The 20,251-nt window shown below is 45.2% G+C and overlaps 2 protein-coding genes across 17 annotated transcripts in view; one reads left to right on the top strand and one right to left on the bottom strand.

The window, feature by feature from the left end:
- FBRSL1 (fibrosin like 1) overlaps nucleotides 1-15,471 on the bottom strand; it is a 519,718-nt gene extending 504,247 nt beyond the window's left edge. For all 16 annotated transcript variants that reach the window (XM_051633654.1, XM_051633652.1, XM_051633650.1 and 13 more), the window contains exon 1: nucleotides 15,079-15,471. In XM_051633654.1, coding sequence (XP_051489614.1) covers nucleotides 15,079-15,372 — 294 coding nt within the window. In that variant the 5' untranslated portion in view covers nucleotides 15,373-15,471. The remainder of the gene's footprint in view (nucleotides 1-15,078) is intronic.
- Nucleotides 1-20,251, top strand: part of DGCR8 (DGCR8 microprocessor complex subunit) — a 1,090,394-nt gene that overhangs the window by 830,591 nt on the left and 239,552 nt on the right. The gene's annotated exons all lie outside the window — the stretch shown is intronic.

Raw genomic sequence — 20,251 nt, forward strand, 5'->3', positions numbered from 1 at the left:
CCTTCTCCTGCAACTGGGGTCAAGAAAGCCCATCTTTTCCCATCTTCTCCTCTCCTTGTGTTTTCTGATGAATCCATATGTGATGCTGGAGATGAGATTTGGCATGTATGCTCAGATATAAAAACCCTCTGCCCAGATGTGCTAATCCCCTGTGGCAACCCACTTCACCACACATGACCTCCAATGGCATGATTTGACAAGGTCAATGACTACTGTGCCACAGAGGTTACTTACGCTCACTGAAGTCTCCAATGTGCACACAAGAAGGTCCCTCCCCCTCTTTTAATGCAATTAAATGCTTTTTATTTAGAAATGTGAACAATTTGTGTGCAATTTTCTCACCTCATACAACCAGCCTCCATTAAAACCATTTTCTGCAGCAGAGCCAGCGTTTGGCTGGGCTCAAGTGCTGGTCTTATTCTCCTGACACTTTCTTCAATCCCTTCCTGGGATTACAGCAGGGAAAATGACACTGATGAGAGACACTGCTTCTTCTACTCCCCCCCTCCCTTTGGATTTAATATCCAATACAGGCTTCTCCTTCATACAACACATGCACAGGAAACAGTTTAGAAAGATAAGAGAAGAAAAGAAGACTAAAAAGAAAGAATTCATATGTAAACTGAGCTATAAAGGCCATTTACAGACCAAACGACTTTAACCTTCTGCCATCAATAGGGTTAGATACCTCATCCACTCCAAGCATGTGACCAAGCACAAACAAAAGCTTGTCTCTTCTTTCTCCCTGTCACATTGAAACTAATCAGTGAAAACAAGGTAAAAACTGGGTTTTCAGAGCAATTAAATAGCAAGTGAGGCTTTATCTTTCCGTGTAATGCCTTTTACCCTCAGCCACTCCTCACTACCCCATATCTGACCACATCATCCCAACTTCACTAGCTTAACCGAGACCAGAGTAATTCCAGCACCTGCATCATTTTACACCATCTATTTAAGTGGAACTGTGACTCAGAAGACAACGTAAACCACAGAAAGAACATGTAGCTATAATCCTGCTACACAGGCTCAGGCCATATTTGCAGGGTCTCTTTAATCAATACACATCTGCTCCACAGCCCCCTCTCCCTGGTGCCAGAAGGGCATTTGTGTGGCTGTGCAGTGAGCCAGATCAGGGAACCAGGGAATTAGTCTTCCTGGCAGAATAAATGCTAGTGCTGGTACAAGGGAGGCAACTGGGACAAGCAGCCAGGGCAGGAAAGGACCATCCCCTTCAGCAAAAACATGTACTTATGCCAGATTCAAGTGGTCACAGCCCCAGCTCCCTCCCCCTATTTCTGCAAGCACGGGAATTACCCAGCAGCATCAAAGATCAAGCTGTCTAGCTTTCCAAAAGGGTGTCTGTCTAAATACTGAGCTATTTTTACAGCTTGTTTCTTCTCTCACCAGCTTCTCCTCCCTTATAAAAAAAAAAACTGGAAGAAACAGATTTGGACCCTGTCAGTCACCATGTTCCTGGGTCAGAGGGAAGGACACAGACGTGCTGCAAGGGACTGAGGAAAGCAGCTCCAAAATGGAAGGGTACAAGATACACAAACCACAAGTACAAAGATTGAATGATTCCATGGAACAAAAGGGAAAATAAGGTCAGACTTGGAAGAAAAAAAAAAAAAAGAAAAAAAAAGAAAAAGAAACAAGAAGCAGCTGAGATGAGAGAGATATGACAGATACAAACACACAGCTCAAAAGCCCCAACAGGCTGCTCGTTAGCTTCAAAACCCAGCACATGGAAAGAGAGAATTTACTTCTTCCCCAATTGGAACATTCACATAATTGTCACTTTTAATTTTACATAATTCCCTTTTCTACACATTTGTTTCATGTCTCGGCCACCACGCATGAAATAAATCCCTGTATCAGAGCACGGCCTGTCTGTGCAACAGGCCGTGCTAAAGAGATTGGGTTTCCTGTTTATTCCCGTATTGCATTCCAAGAAGGTGTGAACAATGCTGTATCAGACTTAAAATAATATAGACCAAACAGATATCTGCCCTGGCCAAGATATGCTTGCCTAGGTAGATTTTTCTAAAATCATCATGCCAAGTGAGCAAGGTATTAGTTAAGCATTAATTAAATGCCATTTTCCCCCTTTCCTTCACAGGGCACATTGAAAACAGGGCAAGCATTCAAACAATAAATAATTCAGTTCAAAGTTTTTGAGTTGTTTTTTCTCCCACTACCATTTACATACATTCACTTTGAGTATAGATTCAAATTTTTTCACATTTACTGTCAATATCCAGGTGTCTTATTAAAAAAAGCCCAGATACTGAAGCCTCAACACTAATTAGGTCTTTCAGATACACATTTTTAGATGCTGTTTAGAAAACCTACATTAAGAAGAGTGGGGGCAAACAATGAAATTTAAATATTAAAAGGGGTAGTGATAAGTAACCAGGCACCCAAACTCTCCTTATTTAATGACAGAAGTAAACCATTTCAATAACTATAGCCTAAGGAGAACACAACACAATTTCTTTGTTCAGGCTGAGCAAAACAGGAAACAGAAAGATGAACTCCTGTTAAACACAGACGATATATAAAGTTGTTCAGCTTAAAAATTTGATAATTTATCATTAGAAGAAGTACAAAGTCTAAAAAAAAACCCCAAACCACCTTTACATCATTGCAAAGGTTTTACCTTTTAATTCAGTTCAAGCCACATTCTGACCTTCTTGAAAGGCACCTGCAGGTCCCAGAAAAAGACATTTGAGTTTCTAGTTTGGCAGCTGCCTGGGAAGTGTAAGCAAAGGGATGTCCATTCACAGAATGGAAAAAACTCCAGCCTATTTCAGTTCCTTTCACCAGCATCAGGAGCATGTTGCAAGACAGCAGCATTTACTCATTTTGAAAAGGCTCGATGGCCACGAAGACACAAAGCCAGCTGATTTTTTTTTACTCCATGCTTTTTCACTTCTAGCCCTGCTTCCAGCAGCACTCTGGTTAAACTGCCCATCTCCTCAGAGCATTTCTCTATCACAGAGGGAGACCACCACACTGTTATCAGTCTTACACCAAGATCAAGCCCTTTCCAACCCCAATATACGTACAAGGATGCTCCAGTAAAACTGGCAAAATAAGCTACACTTTGTCTTTCTGCCCCCAGGTCTGCATTCTTATTGGCATGCTTTCTGTGTCTGGGTTTAGGCTTTAGGCATAGACTCATTATTCCTACAGTATTCAGCAGAGACTGAGTGAAGAATCAAATTTTGCTTATGTTCTGAACCTCACAAAGGTAGTACTAGGAAAAACACCAGTGACTTCATCTGCTAAACATTTTATAAACAAGGAACGGGAATTTCAACACACACACGCACAAAAGGAGAGAGATGGAAAAGAAGAAAAATAATTAATCTGTTGCTTGAGACAAAAATCTATTCTCTGTACTTGCTCCTTTGTGCCCAGGTAAGCGCACTCAGTGAATTACCTACTGATAATTAGCAGAAAAACAGAATTACAGAAAAATCAAACCAAGAAACATCCCAAACGAAGGCAAGCTTTATCTACCTGCAGGAAAACACATCACCAGAACCTGCTCACTTACCAGCCCTGATGCTGAAGCATGTCCCACAGTACAGCATCTCACCAGACTTCACAGGACCATCCCCAGGTGCTGGCTGCATGGCCACCACTGCAAGGCACGGGCACACCAGGAAGGAGATGCCCACCCAGCTGAAGGGGACACAGCTGGCAAGGACAGTCAGACCTCCCTGGCTCCCAGCCCCAAGACAACACAGCCCACCAAAAGCCTCCTGATCACTCTTGGTGCCTGTTTCCATTCAGCTTGGATATGACAGTTGCTGAAAGCTGGACCCAGTTGGGCTGAAGTTTGAGACTGACATTTGGCCTTACCCAATTTATTGTAACTGGATGTTACATACTTGAGTCCCAAAACCACCATATGCACAAACAGGTTGTCTTTCAGTCCTGCTGGTAGAGCGCATAAATCTCTCAGCTCCAAGTGACCAAAGTATGTGATGGAAGTAAATTTTCCCAGTTGCTATATACGTGTTAGAAAGAAAGGATCAATCTCTGGCAAAACATGAGCCATTAAATAAACCAAATAATCTGATTTTAGATGAATAGCATGTTGTACTTAACAGATATAAAGAGCAGCAATTTACATCCTGTCCTTTTAGAGGTTAAACTAATACCCTTAAAGGTTGTACTGACCTTATTAACTTATAGAGAAGTATCATAAAACATGCCACTGTTTGAGCCACATATCTTTACACCAAGCACTACACTGAAGACATACACACCCAGACATGGTGTGTCAGTGCAGACCACAAACATATGGGCAAACAGCTATTTAGTAACATTCACAGCTAGCTGACCTTCAGGCAGAAACTCAGTAACCTGATGATGATTATATTCCTGGCCATGGATACTCTGCAGCATTTATTTTGGCACTGGTAAAGAAAATCCACTGATATATTTTGACCAGGAAGCACTCATCAGGAAACCAGCAAGGACCTCACTCCTGTCCAACAGGCAGACTTGAACACCCTCCCTGGGAAACCCACACACACCTGCTTCATTTAAGCCACACAACAGACTTCAATAATCAAGAGAAATAATTTCAACATATTAAAATCCAGTAGCATGGCTCATCTTGAAGCTGCAGCACAAGAGCAATACATGCCTAGAGACAAGCAACTTTGTAAGCCCAGGAATGACAACTCTGAGCCCCTCCTGGGTGGAGGAAAACCAGACAATAGGCTCAGGGACTACACAACCCTTTAATGTATTTTTCTCAGGACACAACATGGCTAAAGCAAAGCCAATAACAACAAAGATACTCTGCCTAGGAACAGATTACGTAAACATGTTTTGTTTTGTTTTTGTTTTTAAATACAAAAACAACTGCAGCAATAATTCTTGCAAACCTATCAAGAACACAAACTACATATAGTTGTTTATCTGAGGTATCACCTGGGAGAGGCCCCTGTTATAGCAGTTCATAACCTCTGTTTCGGAAATGGCATGTCCTAACACCTGCCAAAACACAAGCTCATTTTCGAACTGAGGCAACTGGGTTTGATGTTAACATGAGGATCTAGACAACCTCCTCTAAAAGACCTGCTAAAAAGGTAACATTTTCTTGCAAAAAGTCCCAAACTTGTACATTAATTCACAACGAGCATGGGAACCTTCTTCTGATTGAGCACTGCAAGCGCTTCTGCTGAGCTTCATTTTCTCAGTCACATACCTGATGTGACTTAGTGCCTTACAATGATGTGGAAGAAAAGTCATGAGCTGTATGAAACCAAGTTACAGAACACGTGCAGCTCAAAGGCTCTCGCTGCTGTTTCATTAACCCTGCCCATGATACAAACAGCCTTGGAAACACCAGTGCCTGTATCGAAATTGTCTTAAAACAGTTTTCTCTACATGAGTTACATCAACCCGGCAGACGCAGCCATCTCCATAGCAATGGAAAGGAGCTGAGAATGTAGCTCCTCCATCTCATACCTGCAGTGCCAGCCTGTGAACAAAAACCCCCAGTGCCAAACACATGCCAAGGGCTGCGCTGATAAGGCTTGAAGAGGGTTATAAGTTTGTTTGATGTAATCAGCATCACCACGTGCACATTATAAAGAATGTACAGACATCTGCTGCATTTGATGGATGAGCTGATAGCAGGAGAGTTATAGAATCCATCTGGTTGGAAAACCATTGTCATTTTCAGCTAAAAATCACATTAGCAAACTCTTATCACAACATGGTACTATTTAGCTTCAAACTAGAATACCACAGCAAATGGTATTCTTTTTCCCAGAGAGATCTTGCAAAATATTCAGTAACTCAACACTAACAGCAATGCCAGGGGCTTGGGGGCTTCATCTTTTTCATATTTTAGTTTTTTTTAAATGCAACAAGTGCTTTAGTTAAGTCTGAGAAAAAAAGGAGGGAGGTTTTTGCCTATCTTGCAAAAAAACCTCTCTTGAGATATGGGTCTGTTCTGCATCAGGAGTTTCCTAGTAAATGCATGAACGAGTGCTTCTATGAGAAGCAAGATTATAAATCCAGATCATCAGTAAGGACTGATGGAGACCAGGAGAACTTAAGAAGCCCAAAGTCATGGCCTGCATTTTAACTCTAAGAGGAGACAGATAATTAAAGCTTGGGAAAACATCATACTAAATTCACCTTGCAGCAGTGAGCATAGCACACTCCATAGGGATTGCACCAGGCAGTACATCCCATGTGAAACACTGACACACCACACAAACCTGAGGGGGGCAGAGGGAAACATTCCACTAGTGGTTCATACAGGAAGATTTTGGCTTTGTCTGCAAGCTACCGAAGTGACAAAAAGGCCAGGAGACACCAATGCAGGTGCTTGTTCCCCGGTGTAACACCCAGCTCACAGCCATGAGCCAGGCTGCAGTGTGCAGGGTTGAAAGATGAGAGGTTCCCTCAAGTTGGGCAGGTGACATGAGCTTCCCCGAATGGCACATCCAGCCTCCCACTGGGACCTGAGCAATGGCACTGGTGGCTGAGGTGACACAGGCAGTGATGAAAGGACTTGCCTGGAGTTCAGAGAGGAAACTGTGGCAGAGTCAGAAAGAAAACCCCGCTATCTCAACTTCCGGGCCCCTCTGCTAACCGCCAGACCACAAAACATTTTTATTGTAGGATAACATTACAACAAATAGCTATTTTCTGCTAGCAGAAAACCCACTTTGCAGTTTTACTTTTAAAAATCCATTTCTACTCCAACTCAGTAGGATTGTAAGCCAGCTCTGTGACGTGGCATAAACAATTCCTCCCTCCTTTGCATGCCCCAGTTTTATTAAGTAGTCCCCATAAAAGCCATTACTAAGCTTTGGACTGAAAAATAACTAGGGGAAAAAAAAAAAAAAAGAAAAGAAAAAAAGAGAAACAGCAAATTCTGTATATCTTCATTTGCATATGGATTCTTTCCCTCCCCCTTTCTAAGGTTTTTGCCATGAGGTCTTTTATGTCTCTTTCAATAATCATATAATTATACCATTCCTAAAGTACACGCTGGCAACACTTCAGGGGATTTTAGTCATTACAGGTGACAAGACTTTTCTCTCATGTCTAATGCTCACTAGGACTTCCTTCCCCTTCATTTGCAGATAAAATGAAGAACTGAGTGACGCCCAAAACGCTCACCCAGACAGATTTTGAGGGAATCAGCCCCTCTTCCTTCTCCATTACAGATACATGGAAGCAGGCAGAACTGAACTGCAATGAACTTCAACCAGAATGAAGCATTTTTTTAATTAGGCATCCCATCATTTTTCCCAGGCACCACGTCCAACTATTTTAATGGCTTTCACATTTTTTCTTTAATTTTACAATCTGCAAGAAATGCCAAGGTTCCATCAAGGACCAAGAATGCTGTAATTCCATTTCTTCCAATGGTTGCAAGTTATTAACAAGCTGTCAAAACACCATAATTATTTTATATCAAGTTTGACTAATTCCATAAACATCTCTTAGCTGCACACTATCTTGAGCCTCACTCCCCCTGAGTGCAAGTATGTGCTCAGGCTAAGTGGAATAAAGAGGCTGCACGTCCTCTTTGACAGCATTTATGAGCCACCAAAAAAGTCAAAAGCAATAATCAATTTATTAGCTGATGCACCTGATGTCACTGTAAGGTTCAATGAGACATTTCTTGCCCTAAAATTCTTTGGGTTTTTAGCTCTTCTCTAGAAACTACAGCCTCACTAACCAACAGGAGGGGTTAAAGAAATGACCTTCGTGTCTATCAGCACACTACAGCCTGCCGAATACCCAGGAGCCCTAAAGTATCATCTGTTCCCCTACCTGAGCTGCACAACCTAAGCATCTCCTCAGTAAGTGCAGGCTAGATCAGGGATACGATAGCATCAGAGTAAATCGATCTATATTTAAAATTTGGGAAAAAACCCCACCAAACAATTAGCATAATATTATTATGAAGACAGAAAGAACAACTGTTGGAGAGAAAGATACGCAGTGAAATGCAACTGCAAACACTACAAACTTCACAGACTACAGGCACAAGTGCAAGTGCACCATATACATTTATTTCTGAATCCACAGAATACCACAACCTGCTCAGAAGAGAGCAAGGCAGGCTTTGGACAGAGCAGAGGAACCCAAGCACAGCTCCCTTGTCCTGATGACAGCGCCCAGAAGTCTCTAAAATAGAACATTTGACTTCAAATTGCCATGTCTGTGTGGCACAACTATACATAGCCAGGAGAAGACTAAAAAAGCTTTGCTCTGAGCACAAAGGGAGAGACAGGAACAGTGCCATAAGCCCATGTTTTGCAGCCAGTAGTGCAGGGAAATCATTCTGATCCATTCAATCCCCTTATCCATGCCAACCACTGACCTTGCAGATGCAACTTTTGTTCAAATTTAGTCCCTTTTTGGCTTGAAGCAAGACAGAGCCAGAAAGGAAACACTCTCTGTTCATCTTGGGTCATGCACGCACTGTGTACATAGCAGCCCTTGCACTCCTTTTTCACCAGGTATTGCTGTACTTCAGATCCAGTCACTCAGTACAAAATAATTAAGCTACAAAAACTGGCACCTATTTGTCTGTCATTAGGGCTCAACACATCTGCTGGCATGGCTGGGCACAGGGTGGGTGAGCCCTGCAGCCGGTGTGGTTGGTACCTGTCCAGCTTTCACAATTGCCTGCACCAGAGGAACTGGACAGACAACACAGGCTGAGTGTTGCTGAGGCAGCTCAGAAGCTGTTTTTAACCCTCACCTCCATATGAAACATTCTGGGTGAATAACATCATGACTGATTCTCCTTTCAGCATCTGAACAGTATTCTTAGTAGTACATTAGTTTTGGAAAGGAGATTATTTTACAAGGAGATGGAACAGGACTGGTAAAATAGTGCTCTCTCCTCTGTGTGAGGAGCACAGCTGGAGCGGTCACAGCCCCCGTTGTGCTGAACACAGCAGAGCCAGAGGATATTTTAAACAGCAAGAGCCACTTCACCTACATAAAACTCTTTTATACCTTTACCATGATAAACTGGAGGCATAAAAGTGCAGTGAATTGGAAATTGTCTTCGCTTACAGCTGGATGTTCACATACCATTGATAGCAAGATGCACGTCCTACATACTGTATTTCAAATCTTTATTAAAAAAAAATATTGCATCAAGCAGAACACAGTGTTTCAGTTCTGCTGATATTAGTGGCTCCCCAGCACTTGCTGCAGCACCGCAGACAAACTACACTATGTTCCCCACAATCTGCATCACCAGGACAAAGACCAGAAGCTAGAGAAGCTGAAACAATTCTGATGGCACTTTCATTTTGATAGCACTTTCCCCGGCCAAGGTGCACACAGGTTTAGGACCTATACACATGCAAAGCCCACAGGTGCAGTGAAGCCTGTTGCAGGGGAGCAGCCTGCAGCAATGGCTGTGCCTGCAGAATTCAACTCCTCCCACCAAGAAACAGAAAGCAGGAGAGCAGGAGGATGCCAAACCCACCTCAAAAACCTTTCTATTAGTGCAACTGTCTCTAGCCAGGGCATTTTACCTCTGCACCTATATTATTTTTCTATGAGGTACAGCTGTGCAATACATCAGCTCTTTTGCAGAGCAAGCAGGAACCTACCAAAGAAAACAAAGTGGAATACCCCAGGCTGATGACATCCTACCCAGCCCCCTCGGTCACTGTTATTTTCCCAGACAGTAACATTGTGATAGCCAGTATCATTCTGTGAAATAACTGAGATAAATGATTAAAAATGCGTCTTGTTCACAAACTGAGAGGACAGTAAAGTTTTGAATTCTTACTAAACAAGAAGTCCGATGCACTACTGCAAATAAACACCAATTTGGATCCAATATCATCTATTACTTGGGTAAAGTGTAACACTAATTTAATTATGTCACTTGTATTAAGGGGACATTTCAGCAAGCTTCACTTCATGTTTTACCCAAGGTTTCAGACCACTGAAAAAAGGCCGAGCAGCTACATTACAGGAAACTATTTTGGGAAAACTGGTAAGATATTAAGGTGTCTTTCAAAAAAACCAAATAGGCAGGATCAAGTGCAGTTTGAACTACAAATGGGACCTCGGGTAGGGAGGAGAGTGACCCCTGAACTTGCCTAGGATTTTCACAGCCAAGCCTAGGATAAACAAGCCGTTTGCTCTCCTTGATGCCATCACAGCCGTGTTAAAAGCATTAACGGTGCTCCCCTTGGTTCCTGGCCTGACTGAGCAGGTACTTCAGGCTTTCCAGAGCTCACCCCTCTGTTTTAGCTCTGCATTAACTACCTCTTATTCCTTAAGAACAACAAAAATACTTTAAGTACCCGATTCAGACACGATGCAAAAAATCAACAGCTAGAAGAACAAATCAATGGAGACTAACAAGCCTGCAGGAAAACCAAAACGCATTTAGAGCCTTTAAAGCACCATCCAGAAAATCATTAGCTTTCCTGAGGTTAAAAGCACTTTTTTTTAAGGAATAACTGGCCATCAGAAACACTGACTTGATACACCATCGTTCGACAATTACGTAGAAGGGAAAACTACTTTAAAATCTAGCATATTGTTTTAAAACATAAGACTAACTATGGGAGAAACTAAGCCGCAGAGAACATATACAGAGATATGATGATAAATGAGAAGTTACATAGCTAGGTCAGTGGGACTAGCAGAAAACCTTTGGAACAGGAAGCTGCAGTTAAATACACTGGTTTTCTTATCAATGAGAGATCAGAGCAACAGTAACAGCACAGTGTACAACACACATGTGAAAACAGCCTTATCAAGATAACAGCTGAAGAACTTATGGATTCTGTCCAGAAGTCTACTATCACCACTAGGCTTTCTAAACCCTGCTACATTCAAGTGCAAGCAGCAGAGAAGGGGCTGCGATTTAGCACTGCTGGACCTCTGGATACAAACAAAAGTAGGAGTCGGCCTGTGACCAGATGCAGCAGGGCCCCAATTCTACTTGTAAGGGCAGCATCATCACTTGAACACAACATGCAAGGAGTCATGGTCTGCCTCTTCAGCTCAGGGATTTACTTCAGCACGATGCAGTGCTCCACGCATGCTTGTGAGCGGATTCTCCTCAAGATTCTATAAATAGGTTAAACATTCCTAAAAAACCTGTACACACACACACCAGGAAAGTTAAAATTTCCATACAGCGTTCCAAAGCTTTGCTGGAATCTGCAAAAATTATAAACAACAGCCAAAAAGAAAACACAAACCCTTGTCTTTATAACTACTTTGGGAGAACAATTGCTCTCAAAGATTGCATTCATTAACATTCTGATGAAGTTCCCTTTTAGCGCTGTTTTTCATACTTGAAAGGAACAGCTATGATCAGAGAGAGCCCTCAACTACCGACTCACTCATTTAGATTCTCTCGCTCTGATTCACCAATCACCTTCAAGAATAATTAGCAGCTTCATCTGAACGTAATGAATATACACACATGCTCACATACATACCATTCATTTCAGAAGGCAGCGAGAAATCCCGTTTCTCAGCCCACCAGCTTTTCTGACCCTGGCACAGGAACCATCCCTTGGGCAGCACCATCACCTGATGGTTTTCCAGCAGTTGCCTGTCTCGCTTCCCACCTCAAGCTAGCAGGTCAGGGCAAACCAAGTTTCCAGATTATTAACTCCAAAGTTAAGTGGCTGGGTATTAAATAAACCCAACACTACTACACACAGATCAGCTGCATGTAACTTGTGCTGGAGCCAGATTTACACAAGAATATTCAGTGGAAGGGACAGGTGAGGTTTTAACTTTTTATGCACTGGGAGGCTACTGCTGGTTTGTCTGTGAGTTTTATTTTCTCCCCTTAATTTAAAAATATATATATAACCAACTCTGTTTTTATGTAAAAGACAGTAGTGTAGGGGATCCTTAAGTCACAAGGAAGCCTCAGGAAACAAAACACGGTGTTTTCAGACAACTGCCAAAGGAAACATTGCCACATAAGTTAAATGAAAATCCAGAATGCTTAAAATTCACACCAAAGAGCCAAAGCAGACTTCAAAAAGCCATCCCTCAGTATTAGCCTTAACTGCACATACCTCCAGGTCAACACAAAGGAAGAATATAAATATATAGCAGACCTTATTTACAGGAACACCAGTGGTGAGAGTTTTCTTCAGCGGGGAAGGGGAATTCACAACATTTTGAGATAAAAAGAAAAACAAAAAGCCACCTTATTTCTCCCAAATGTTTCTACTGTTAAGTTCTGCCTAACCACTGAGGAGGTTAATTTCCAGGGGGAAGCCCAAAGCTCAGCTAGCCTAAACATAATCACAGCTCACTGTAACATTAGGTGACAAACAAACCTCGAGGAATAACACAAGAAAGAATCACAACAAACTGCAATACATGCAACAAAAGCTCCTTTTAGGATTATAAGTTAAATGAAACAGACTTTCTTAGTTCAGTATTCTTCTCCCTCAGGAACATGGAAAGTTTCAATTCTTATTTATTTTCAAAATACCATCACAGCAGATTTCAAGCACTCTTAAAAAAAACAAATGCACACTGAAAGGCAAAACTCCTCCGAAGCAGAAGGAAACCACCTGTTGCACCCAGTTCACTTGAGAACACTCCACACAAAATGACCTTGCCGTTTCAGTCATTTACATGGGCATGTCTTTCTTTAAAGTAGTTTTGCCTTAATAATCCCCTTCCCTTGCTGCTGTATCAAATCTGCCAGACACCACCCATGGTCAAAGGCATGGAAAAATCCACACAATGCAGAGTATTTTCTCTTTAGTGTTACTGGGATTTGTGAAATATACATGATCATTAGGGCTCTCTGAGAACTCAGAATAAAACAGACCCCCTAGTTCAGCCCCTGAAAGAAACAGAATTCTGCTCACACCATTCTCTCCAAGGTGCTAACTACCACCCGAGATGCTGAGGTGCAGGCATTCTCTTGCATGCTGATAAATACAGTAGAAATTAACTAATTTCAGGTGACACTGAAGTGTTCTACAAAGAGGATAGCTTGTAAATATTTGCATATACATTTTTATTACGATTATTTTTTATTATTTTTTTAAATAAAAACCAGAAGTGCTACCACAGGCAGATGTTCTTTGGAGTGGCAGAAGTTTACAGTCATCTTCTATCCTTGTGTGCCCTATTACCAAGGTTAGGTTGATTTGATAACAAGGCTTATCCCATTTGAAAAGCCCAGAGTTTTCCCTGTCAGCCCTGGAGGGACTGCACTATCATTTGAATTCTATTTCCTGATAACATACATGCTCATCATGGTAGAAAATTTCTGCAGGAAGATGAATTTTACTTTCTTCACTGACAGCTCAGGGGTTTAATTGGACCTATCTGCTGATGCATATTTGACTAAGAGCATGCCCGAGGGAGTTAAAAAAAAAAAAAAAGAAAGAAAGAAAAAGATACAGACAGGTCTCTGGCTTGTTTTAGAGGCACAGGAAAGCAGATCGCTCACTCATTATCAGCTCTGCATAGACAAAGTAGTTCGCTTTCCTGTTAGGACAACACCCAACAAACAATGCCACGAAAGGCCAAAGAATAACCCACTCAGAGTTAACACAGATCATCTAAAATCATCTTTCCACCCTGGTACCTTCACACCTAGCGCTGTTCAGGGGCTGCTGGGCTAAATGTCCTTCCTGAGCAGAAGCCCAGGCTCCCCGAGCAAAGGTTTCATTGCCCTGACACCAGGGGAGACAGCCAAGGCCACCACTGACACCTCCATGGGAGCACTGGGACCATCTCTGCGACCTGGGGAAGCTGGTTCCATAAGCAAAAAAACTCCCCAACACCACAATGCCACCAGAGCTCAGAGGCCTCCATGGTAGGAGCAGTGAGCTAGAGAGAAGCAAAGCCCACCAGTAAAATGGGGTCTCAAAGCCTGAGCCAAAGATGTTAAGAGATGCCAGGGCAAATCTGAGATTATTCATTAGCCTGCAAAGGACCCTTCATCACTCTAATGTGGGTGAAGAGATACACAAGTGACAGGAAGTCTGAAGCAGGGAGAGCAACCAAAACTTTCCCCACGTTTTCACCATGGTGTGTCAAAGACACGGGGCAAAGACTCCAGGATTGCTCATATTTACCATGAATTACAGTCATTATGCCCCTCAAGCGACCTGTTAGGTGCTTTCTCTCTACACCTCACTTCTTTCCCTTGCACACAAACAAAACACAAATCAAAAGCCAAAGTCTTAGTTTGTCAATGCCCCTCTGAAAATATTAAATTTCCTGCTCTGCTTAACTTAGCTCAGACAAGGCAGGCAGTATTTGCTCAGCAAATATTGTTTGTAATAAGTTAGACAAGCAATATTTTTTGCCAGCCTATTAACACCAGAAAAATATGTACAGTCAACAAGAGATGAAGAATTTGTTCAATTACTTCAAAAATGGGAATTACAACCAAGGGATTATTATCCATTTAAACATCTCTTTTCCACAAAATGTCAAACACTAACCATTTGCTAACAATCTCCGGAGACAGATAAAGTAACATTTTGGCAATGCAAACACAAACTCCACGAGCCGGGGGGAGGGGGCTGGGACGGGGGGGAGAGGAAAGAGGGGGATGAGGGGAGAGGGAAGCTCCAGCATTCACAACAATACCGGATCATCCCAACACGCCAGGAATATTTTGCAGCCCTCTGCCAGCCAATTAAAGCCCCAAACAAACATCTGACTTGCTGATAGTTGATATCAGTCGGAGGGGGCTGAGGAAGGAGGGTTGAGGGGGGGTGAGGTGCATCAAGTTGCCAGCGGGGCTGTGAACACCCGGGCTGGCTCTGACCTCAGCTCCGAGATCCCTCCGGGCTGACACCAGGACTCAGGGACATAAATTGCTATTTGCAAAATTCAGCAGCCTGAGAGAGCCGCGCTTCCTTTTTTTCTTTTTTTTTTTCTTTTTTTTTTTATTTTTCTTTATTCCCCCCCCCCCCTTTCCCCATCCATTTCCCCCACCGTCTCAGCCCCCACTCCTCAGGAAGCCAAACCTCCTCCACCCCCCAATCGACACACACACCCCCCCACCCCCCCGCCGGCGCCCTCCTCTCTTACCTCCAGCGCTTCCAGGGTGTTGAAGCTGGCTATGGCGAAGCCATCGATCAGGTCCTCCTCCTGGGAGCTGGACTCGCGGCGGCGGCGGCGCGGGGGCCGGGCGGCGCGGGGGCCGGGCGGCGGGCCCCGCGGGGCCGTGCAGTTCTGGCCGCCGTTCTCCTTGCCGGGGCTCGGCTCCTTCTCGGAACCCGAGGAAGGGCTCTGGTTCCGCGGGTCGCGGGCCGCCGCCTCCCGCCGCCGCACGCGGTCCCGCTGCGACCTCGACCTCCGGCTCTGCCGGATTTTCCCATCCATTGCCGAAGAAGAAGCAAATTTTAAAAAAATTAAAAATAATACAAATAATTAAAAAAAAAAATTAAAAAAAAAAGAAGGCCGGGCGCGGCGGGGAATGGGGGGAGGGGGGGGGGGGGCGTGGGGGGGAGAGAAAAGTCGCCCCCCTCCAACTCACCGCTTCCCCTCTCCAAACCCCGGAGCCCTTTAAAAATAATAATTTAAAAATACATATATATATATAAAAATCAACAACAACAAAAATCCTGCTGTTCAGACCCTCGGATCCAGGGCGATGATAATCCACAGAGCAAGGCTGGGTGGCGGTGGCGGTGGGGCGAGCGGCACACACACACACAAAATATTAAATCCACGGAATGACCTTGACAAATTTCCACCCCCCGCCCCCCCCCCCCACCCCCCCAAAAAAAGCAAAGACGGGAAGAGGAGGGGAGAAAAAATAATTAAAAAAAAAATAAAAGAGGGGGGGGGGGAATATATCTGGATCAGGACGAGGACACCTCGGCTTCACTCGGCGCGGAAGAGGGAGGCAGATCCAGGAGGCTCGACCCAGCTCGGGATAATCCAGGCGCGGCGCCCCCTCCCCGGGGGCAGCGCCGCTTCGGGGCCCCGCTCCGGCCGCCGCGCTCCGCGGTGGGGGGGCCGCCGTCGCCGCCGCGCTCGCCGCCCAACTTTCTTGCCGCGGAGCGAGGGAGACAATCCCTGGGCAGCCCCCGCCGCCGCCGCCCGCCGCCGCCGACCCCTCCTCGCCGGGCGCCGCCGGCGGCTCGCAGCCCCCCTGCCGGCACGGCGCGGCCCCCCCGCCGCCGCCGCCCGCTGCCGGATGGCGCTGGCCCGCCCGCCCCAGCCCGGCCGCCCGCGGCGCGGCGCAGCCCCGGCCCCCAGAAGCCGTTCAGTCGGCGCTGCCCGGATGCCGCCCCATTCTCCCCGAGCTGGGACGCGGCGCTAGCACCGCCCGGCCGGCCGCGCATGAGCAGGGCTGCCAGCTGCGCGTCATTCCCCGGCGCAGGCCCGGCCGTGCCCCCGGCCCCCCCCCCTTCCTCCTCCTCCTTTCCGCCCCGCTGCCGCCGCGCGGCCACCCCCCCTCGCCTCGCCTCGGCGGGGAGCGGGAGGAGGCAGGGGCACCGCGGGCCGCCCTCCCACCCGCCGCCGGGAAAAGTTTCCCCCCGGCTCGGCCACCCCCCCTGCCCCGTTGTCGCCACGCGAGGATGGTTGATCCCCGGGCAGGGGAGGGGGCCGCTAGCTGGGGTCACGGGAGGAGTGTGGGGAGGGCGGCCAGGGGAGACCTGAGGGGCCGGCTGGGGACAAGGGACTAACTGTGGGGTGGGCTGGCGGTTAAACGACCAACCGAGCAACGGGCTGAGGGGTGGGCTGGAGATCAAAGGATGAGTGGGGCAAGGGACGACTTGAGGGAGGAGTTGGGGGTTAAACGATGAACTGAGGAACAGGCTGAGGGATGAGCCGGGGATCGAGGACAACGCGAGGGACACAGGAGGAGTAGCTGAGGGACTTGGGAAGAGCCAGGGAACTATCTCAGGGTCAAGGGACAAGTCAGGCGATCAGCAGGGGACAAGCTAGCAATGAGAATGCAGGAGCAGAGGAGGGGCAGCCAGAGCTGTAGGTGGGACATGGAGCAGCACAAGGTGCTGAGGCTGAAGTCCAGGGTTATGGAAATGGGAGCAGGAGACCCTTCACGCTCATTCCCTCCTGCTCCCCCCATCTGTCCATCTTGATGAGGTTTCGTTCAGGCTGTGCAACACAGGAAGAGGCTGCAGTTCCCTACTTGTTTCCCTGCTGTTTTGGGCCCTCTCCTCTCTCTAGGGTCTCCTCAACCAAGGCTTGGTTCCGGGGCACTTCCCTGGAAAGGGGATCAGTTTAGTGGCTGACAAAGCAGCTGTGTAATGCCTGGCCCTGGGGCCAGCATTGAGGGAGGTGTGCCTGGATCAATGCCCCCGACACAGAGCACGGGCTCTCCCATCTATCACAATGGTAGCAGGACCTAATCCTCCTGTTATCATCTTTTATTGCACAGGCAGACATTGCCGCACTTCACCATCACCGCTGGGTACTTCCTTCCTTGTGTGTGGCTGGCTTGGCTCCATTTGAATGACTTTGCTCCATTCCTTAGGTCTTCAGCAGCTTTTGCCTTCCCCAGGGGGGTAGCCTCCAGTTCTGGATGTGAGAGAAGTTAGAAGGAAGTTGTGAAATAAAACCTAAAGAAGTCCACCGAGCTTCATAAAAAAACAGAGGAAAAATCCATGAAGGTGATTCAGTGCTAGTGAAAGGGAAGCCAAAAAAGTTTCCTGCCACCTGTTCCCACTTGTATTCCTGCTCAACTGTTTGCCAAGCATGGTGGCTTCCTCAGGCCTGTGCCCCCAGCAGCAGGCTGGGACCTGGGTGTGAAACACACCTATGAAAGGCTGTGATGTGGGGACTGCAATGCCTGACTTTGCTTAGTTTTCTTATATTCCTGATCTAACTGTAGTAACAGAGCAGTCAAAAATTAACCTCCTTCCACCTGGCCTCAACAGGCTCTTTTAGAAGACCTTCTGGTGTCTGGCAATGGCTTGGCCCTACAGTACTTAAGCAAGAGCTAAAATAAATACCAGCCTTTTAAAATGTAGCATAGAAACGTCATTTACATTTAAGCAATTTAAAACCAAAGGTAGAAATCCCATGTGCAGTACAAAGCCTCTTAATGCAAATAGTCATTCATGCATTGCATGCCTCAATCACACTTGTATCAGTGTCATTTGTGTCCTAATAAAATCCTATAATCTTTTGCGTGCCAATTAAACAAGGAAGATAGCTGAGCCTAGCTGCTTCCTTGGGTAATTACAGCTAGTGGGGAGCCAGGCAGTTTTCTGCTGTGGGCTTTGCTGGATTGTGGATTTCCAATGGGGTGTTTCCTCCTTTTTCTTTAGGGGTCTGTACTACATATATTGTTTGTTTTGATTTTTTTTAAAATGTACAATATTTTAAAACTATAACTAAGATTCAGGGGATGGTTGTTAATGAAGGACCTGGAGCTTAGATACACCCAGTTAAGCAGGGGACTGAATTTAACAAATGTATTTGCTTTACCAGTATTTTAAGAGTCACTTTCTAGAAAGGAGCACATACCCTGAGTTAAATAAGCTATTATTTCCATATTATTTTATTATTATGGTAGCACTCATTTCAATCCTGTTGTGCTTTAGGTCCTCCATCATTAATATGCATTTCTAGTTCTCTTTTTTTCATTTACTTCCAAATTTGCTGACCAACAAGGACAGTGGAAATTGCCTGTATAGTTCTTTTCTTTTTTTCCTGTCAGCAGGGTCATCAAGATTCTCATCCTGCTTACGTGTTTGCGTACAGGAGTTTAATGTCACTGTGAACATAAACAGAAGGTGCCTTCTGGGAAAAGTTGTGAATACAATTGATTATTTTTTTTTCAACCAACTCCACAAATTCAGCAGCACTACAATTATCCATAGTTATGCCCAATGTTGTATATATGTATATTGCTGTGAAAAGACACAGCAGAAGGGTCATCTAAAGGAATTAACAAAATCAAACCATCCACATGTGAAAGAATGCCTCTATTTGAAACGGCATCTCTGAATCAATCACACCTTTCCTTGCACCAAGGCAATTTCACATTTTCAATAGAAGGCAAACCTGCAGTGATTTCCACCCCTCCAGCATCTGCACAATGATATTTATCATGTTATAACTCTAGGTGAATGATAATGGATCAGAGGGAATGAAAACAGATGGATGTTAAAACAGACAATTCCTTGCCACGAACCTGGGAGCCCTCCACCATTGCCTAGTCCATTCATTCAGCTCATAATTGTATTAGACATTCCAACAATAGAGAGGCCTTCTTCATTAATCCTGAATTTACTGAAAAGAAGCTTTGCAGACTGTAGCTCTTTTGGTGCTTAGACAACACCAGGCAAAATTTACCACAGGCTTAAACGCATAAAGCTCAGCTTGATGGAAACAAGCACAGAAAATTTCAAAAGAAACCAGGAAGGAGGACAACCTGGCAGCACCACCTCAGGTGGGCCGAAGACACTCCAGTACCTTTACAACAGAGCTGCAGCTTAGGTGGTACCCAAGAAATGTTAAGAAAAGCCTTCCTCTTGCTGGAGTGCAGGTGTAGCTGAGCTTATCAGTATTGCACCTATCTTTGGTGGGACTGTCCCTTCCCAGCAGCCAGCCCCCAGCTAGCCACACAAGCCACTGAACACCAACCCTAGCTGGTGATGGGGCACAACCTTTTGTAACCCTGGTCTGCATCAGGTGACTAGGGCTAAGCAATACAGACCAAGTCTCTTACCAGCTGTCCTGTGAGTCAGACCTTGATTACAATATTGACATTAACATTTTAATCACATGCAGGCTGCTGCAGACTTTAATGACCAACTTGCTATGCCTTTGCCTTTTTGAGGATCAGAAATTCATAGCTTGAATGAGTCCAACATCAGAACAGCAGCTACCACAGCAGTAAACATGGCATTGCTCTCGCCATGAGCCTGCCCCTGGACATTAACCTCGCTGGCACTGGAACACCTCACTGGAATGGGGACTTTGTTCTCCTTTACTCTATTCCTGAGTCTGGGGCAGGACTAGATGTTATGAAAAGAGGAGAAAGGCGGTGCTTTTGTATTCTGTGTAGCCTGAGGTGATGTGAAAATCTACCCAGTCCCTCTCTAACTATCATTTTCAGATTCCTAGGGAATTTAATCAGAGCAGCGTAATCCAGCGACTTTTCCTTTATCCTGTGGAGCTGGAAGCAGGGCTGCTATTATACTTTCCCTGCTTCGTGCTGTCAGAGCAAGGTGAAGAAACTTCAGTGTAAATAAGAATCAGGCCCCAAATCTGTGTTACT

The sequence above is a fragment of the Apus apus genome, chromosome 16 (genome assembly GCF_020740795.1).
Source record: "Apus apus isolate bApuApu2 chromosome 16, bApuApu2.pri.cur, whole genome shotgun sequence".
Classification (NCBI taxonomy): Eukaryota; Metazoa; Chordata; class Aves; order Apodiformes; family Apodidae; genus Apus; species Apus apus.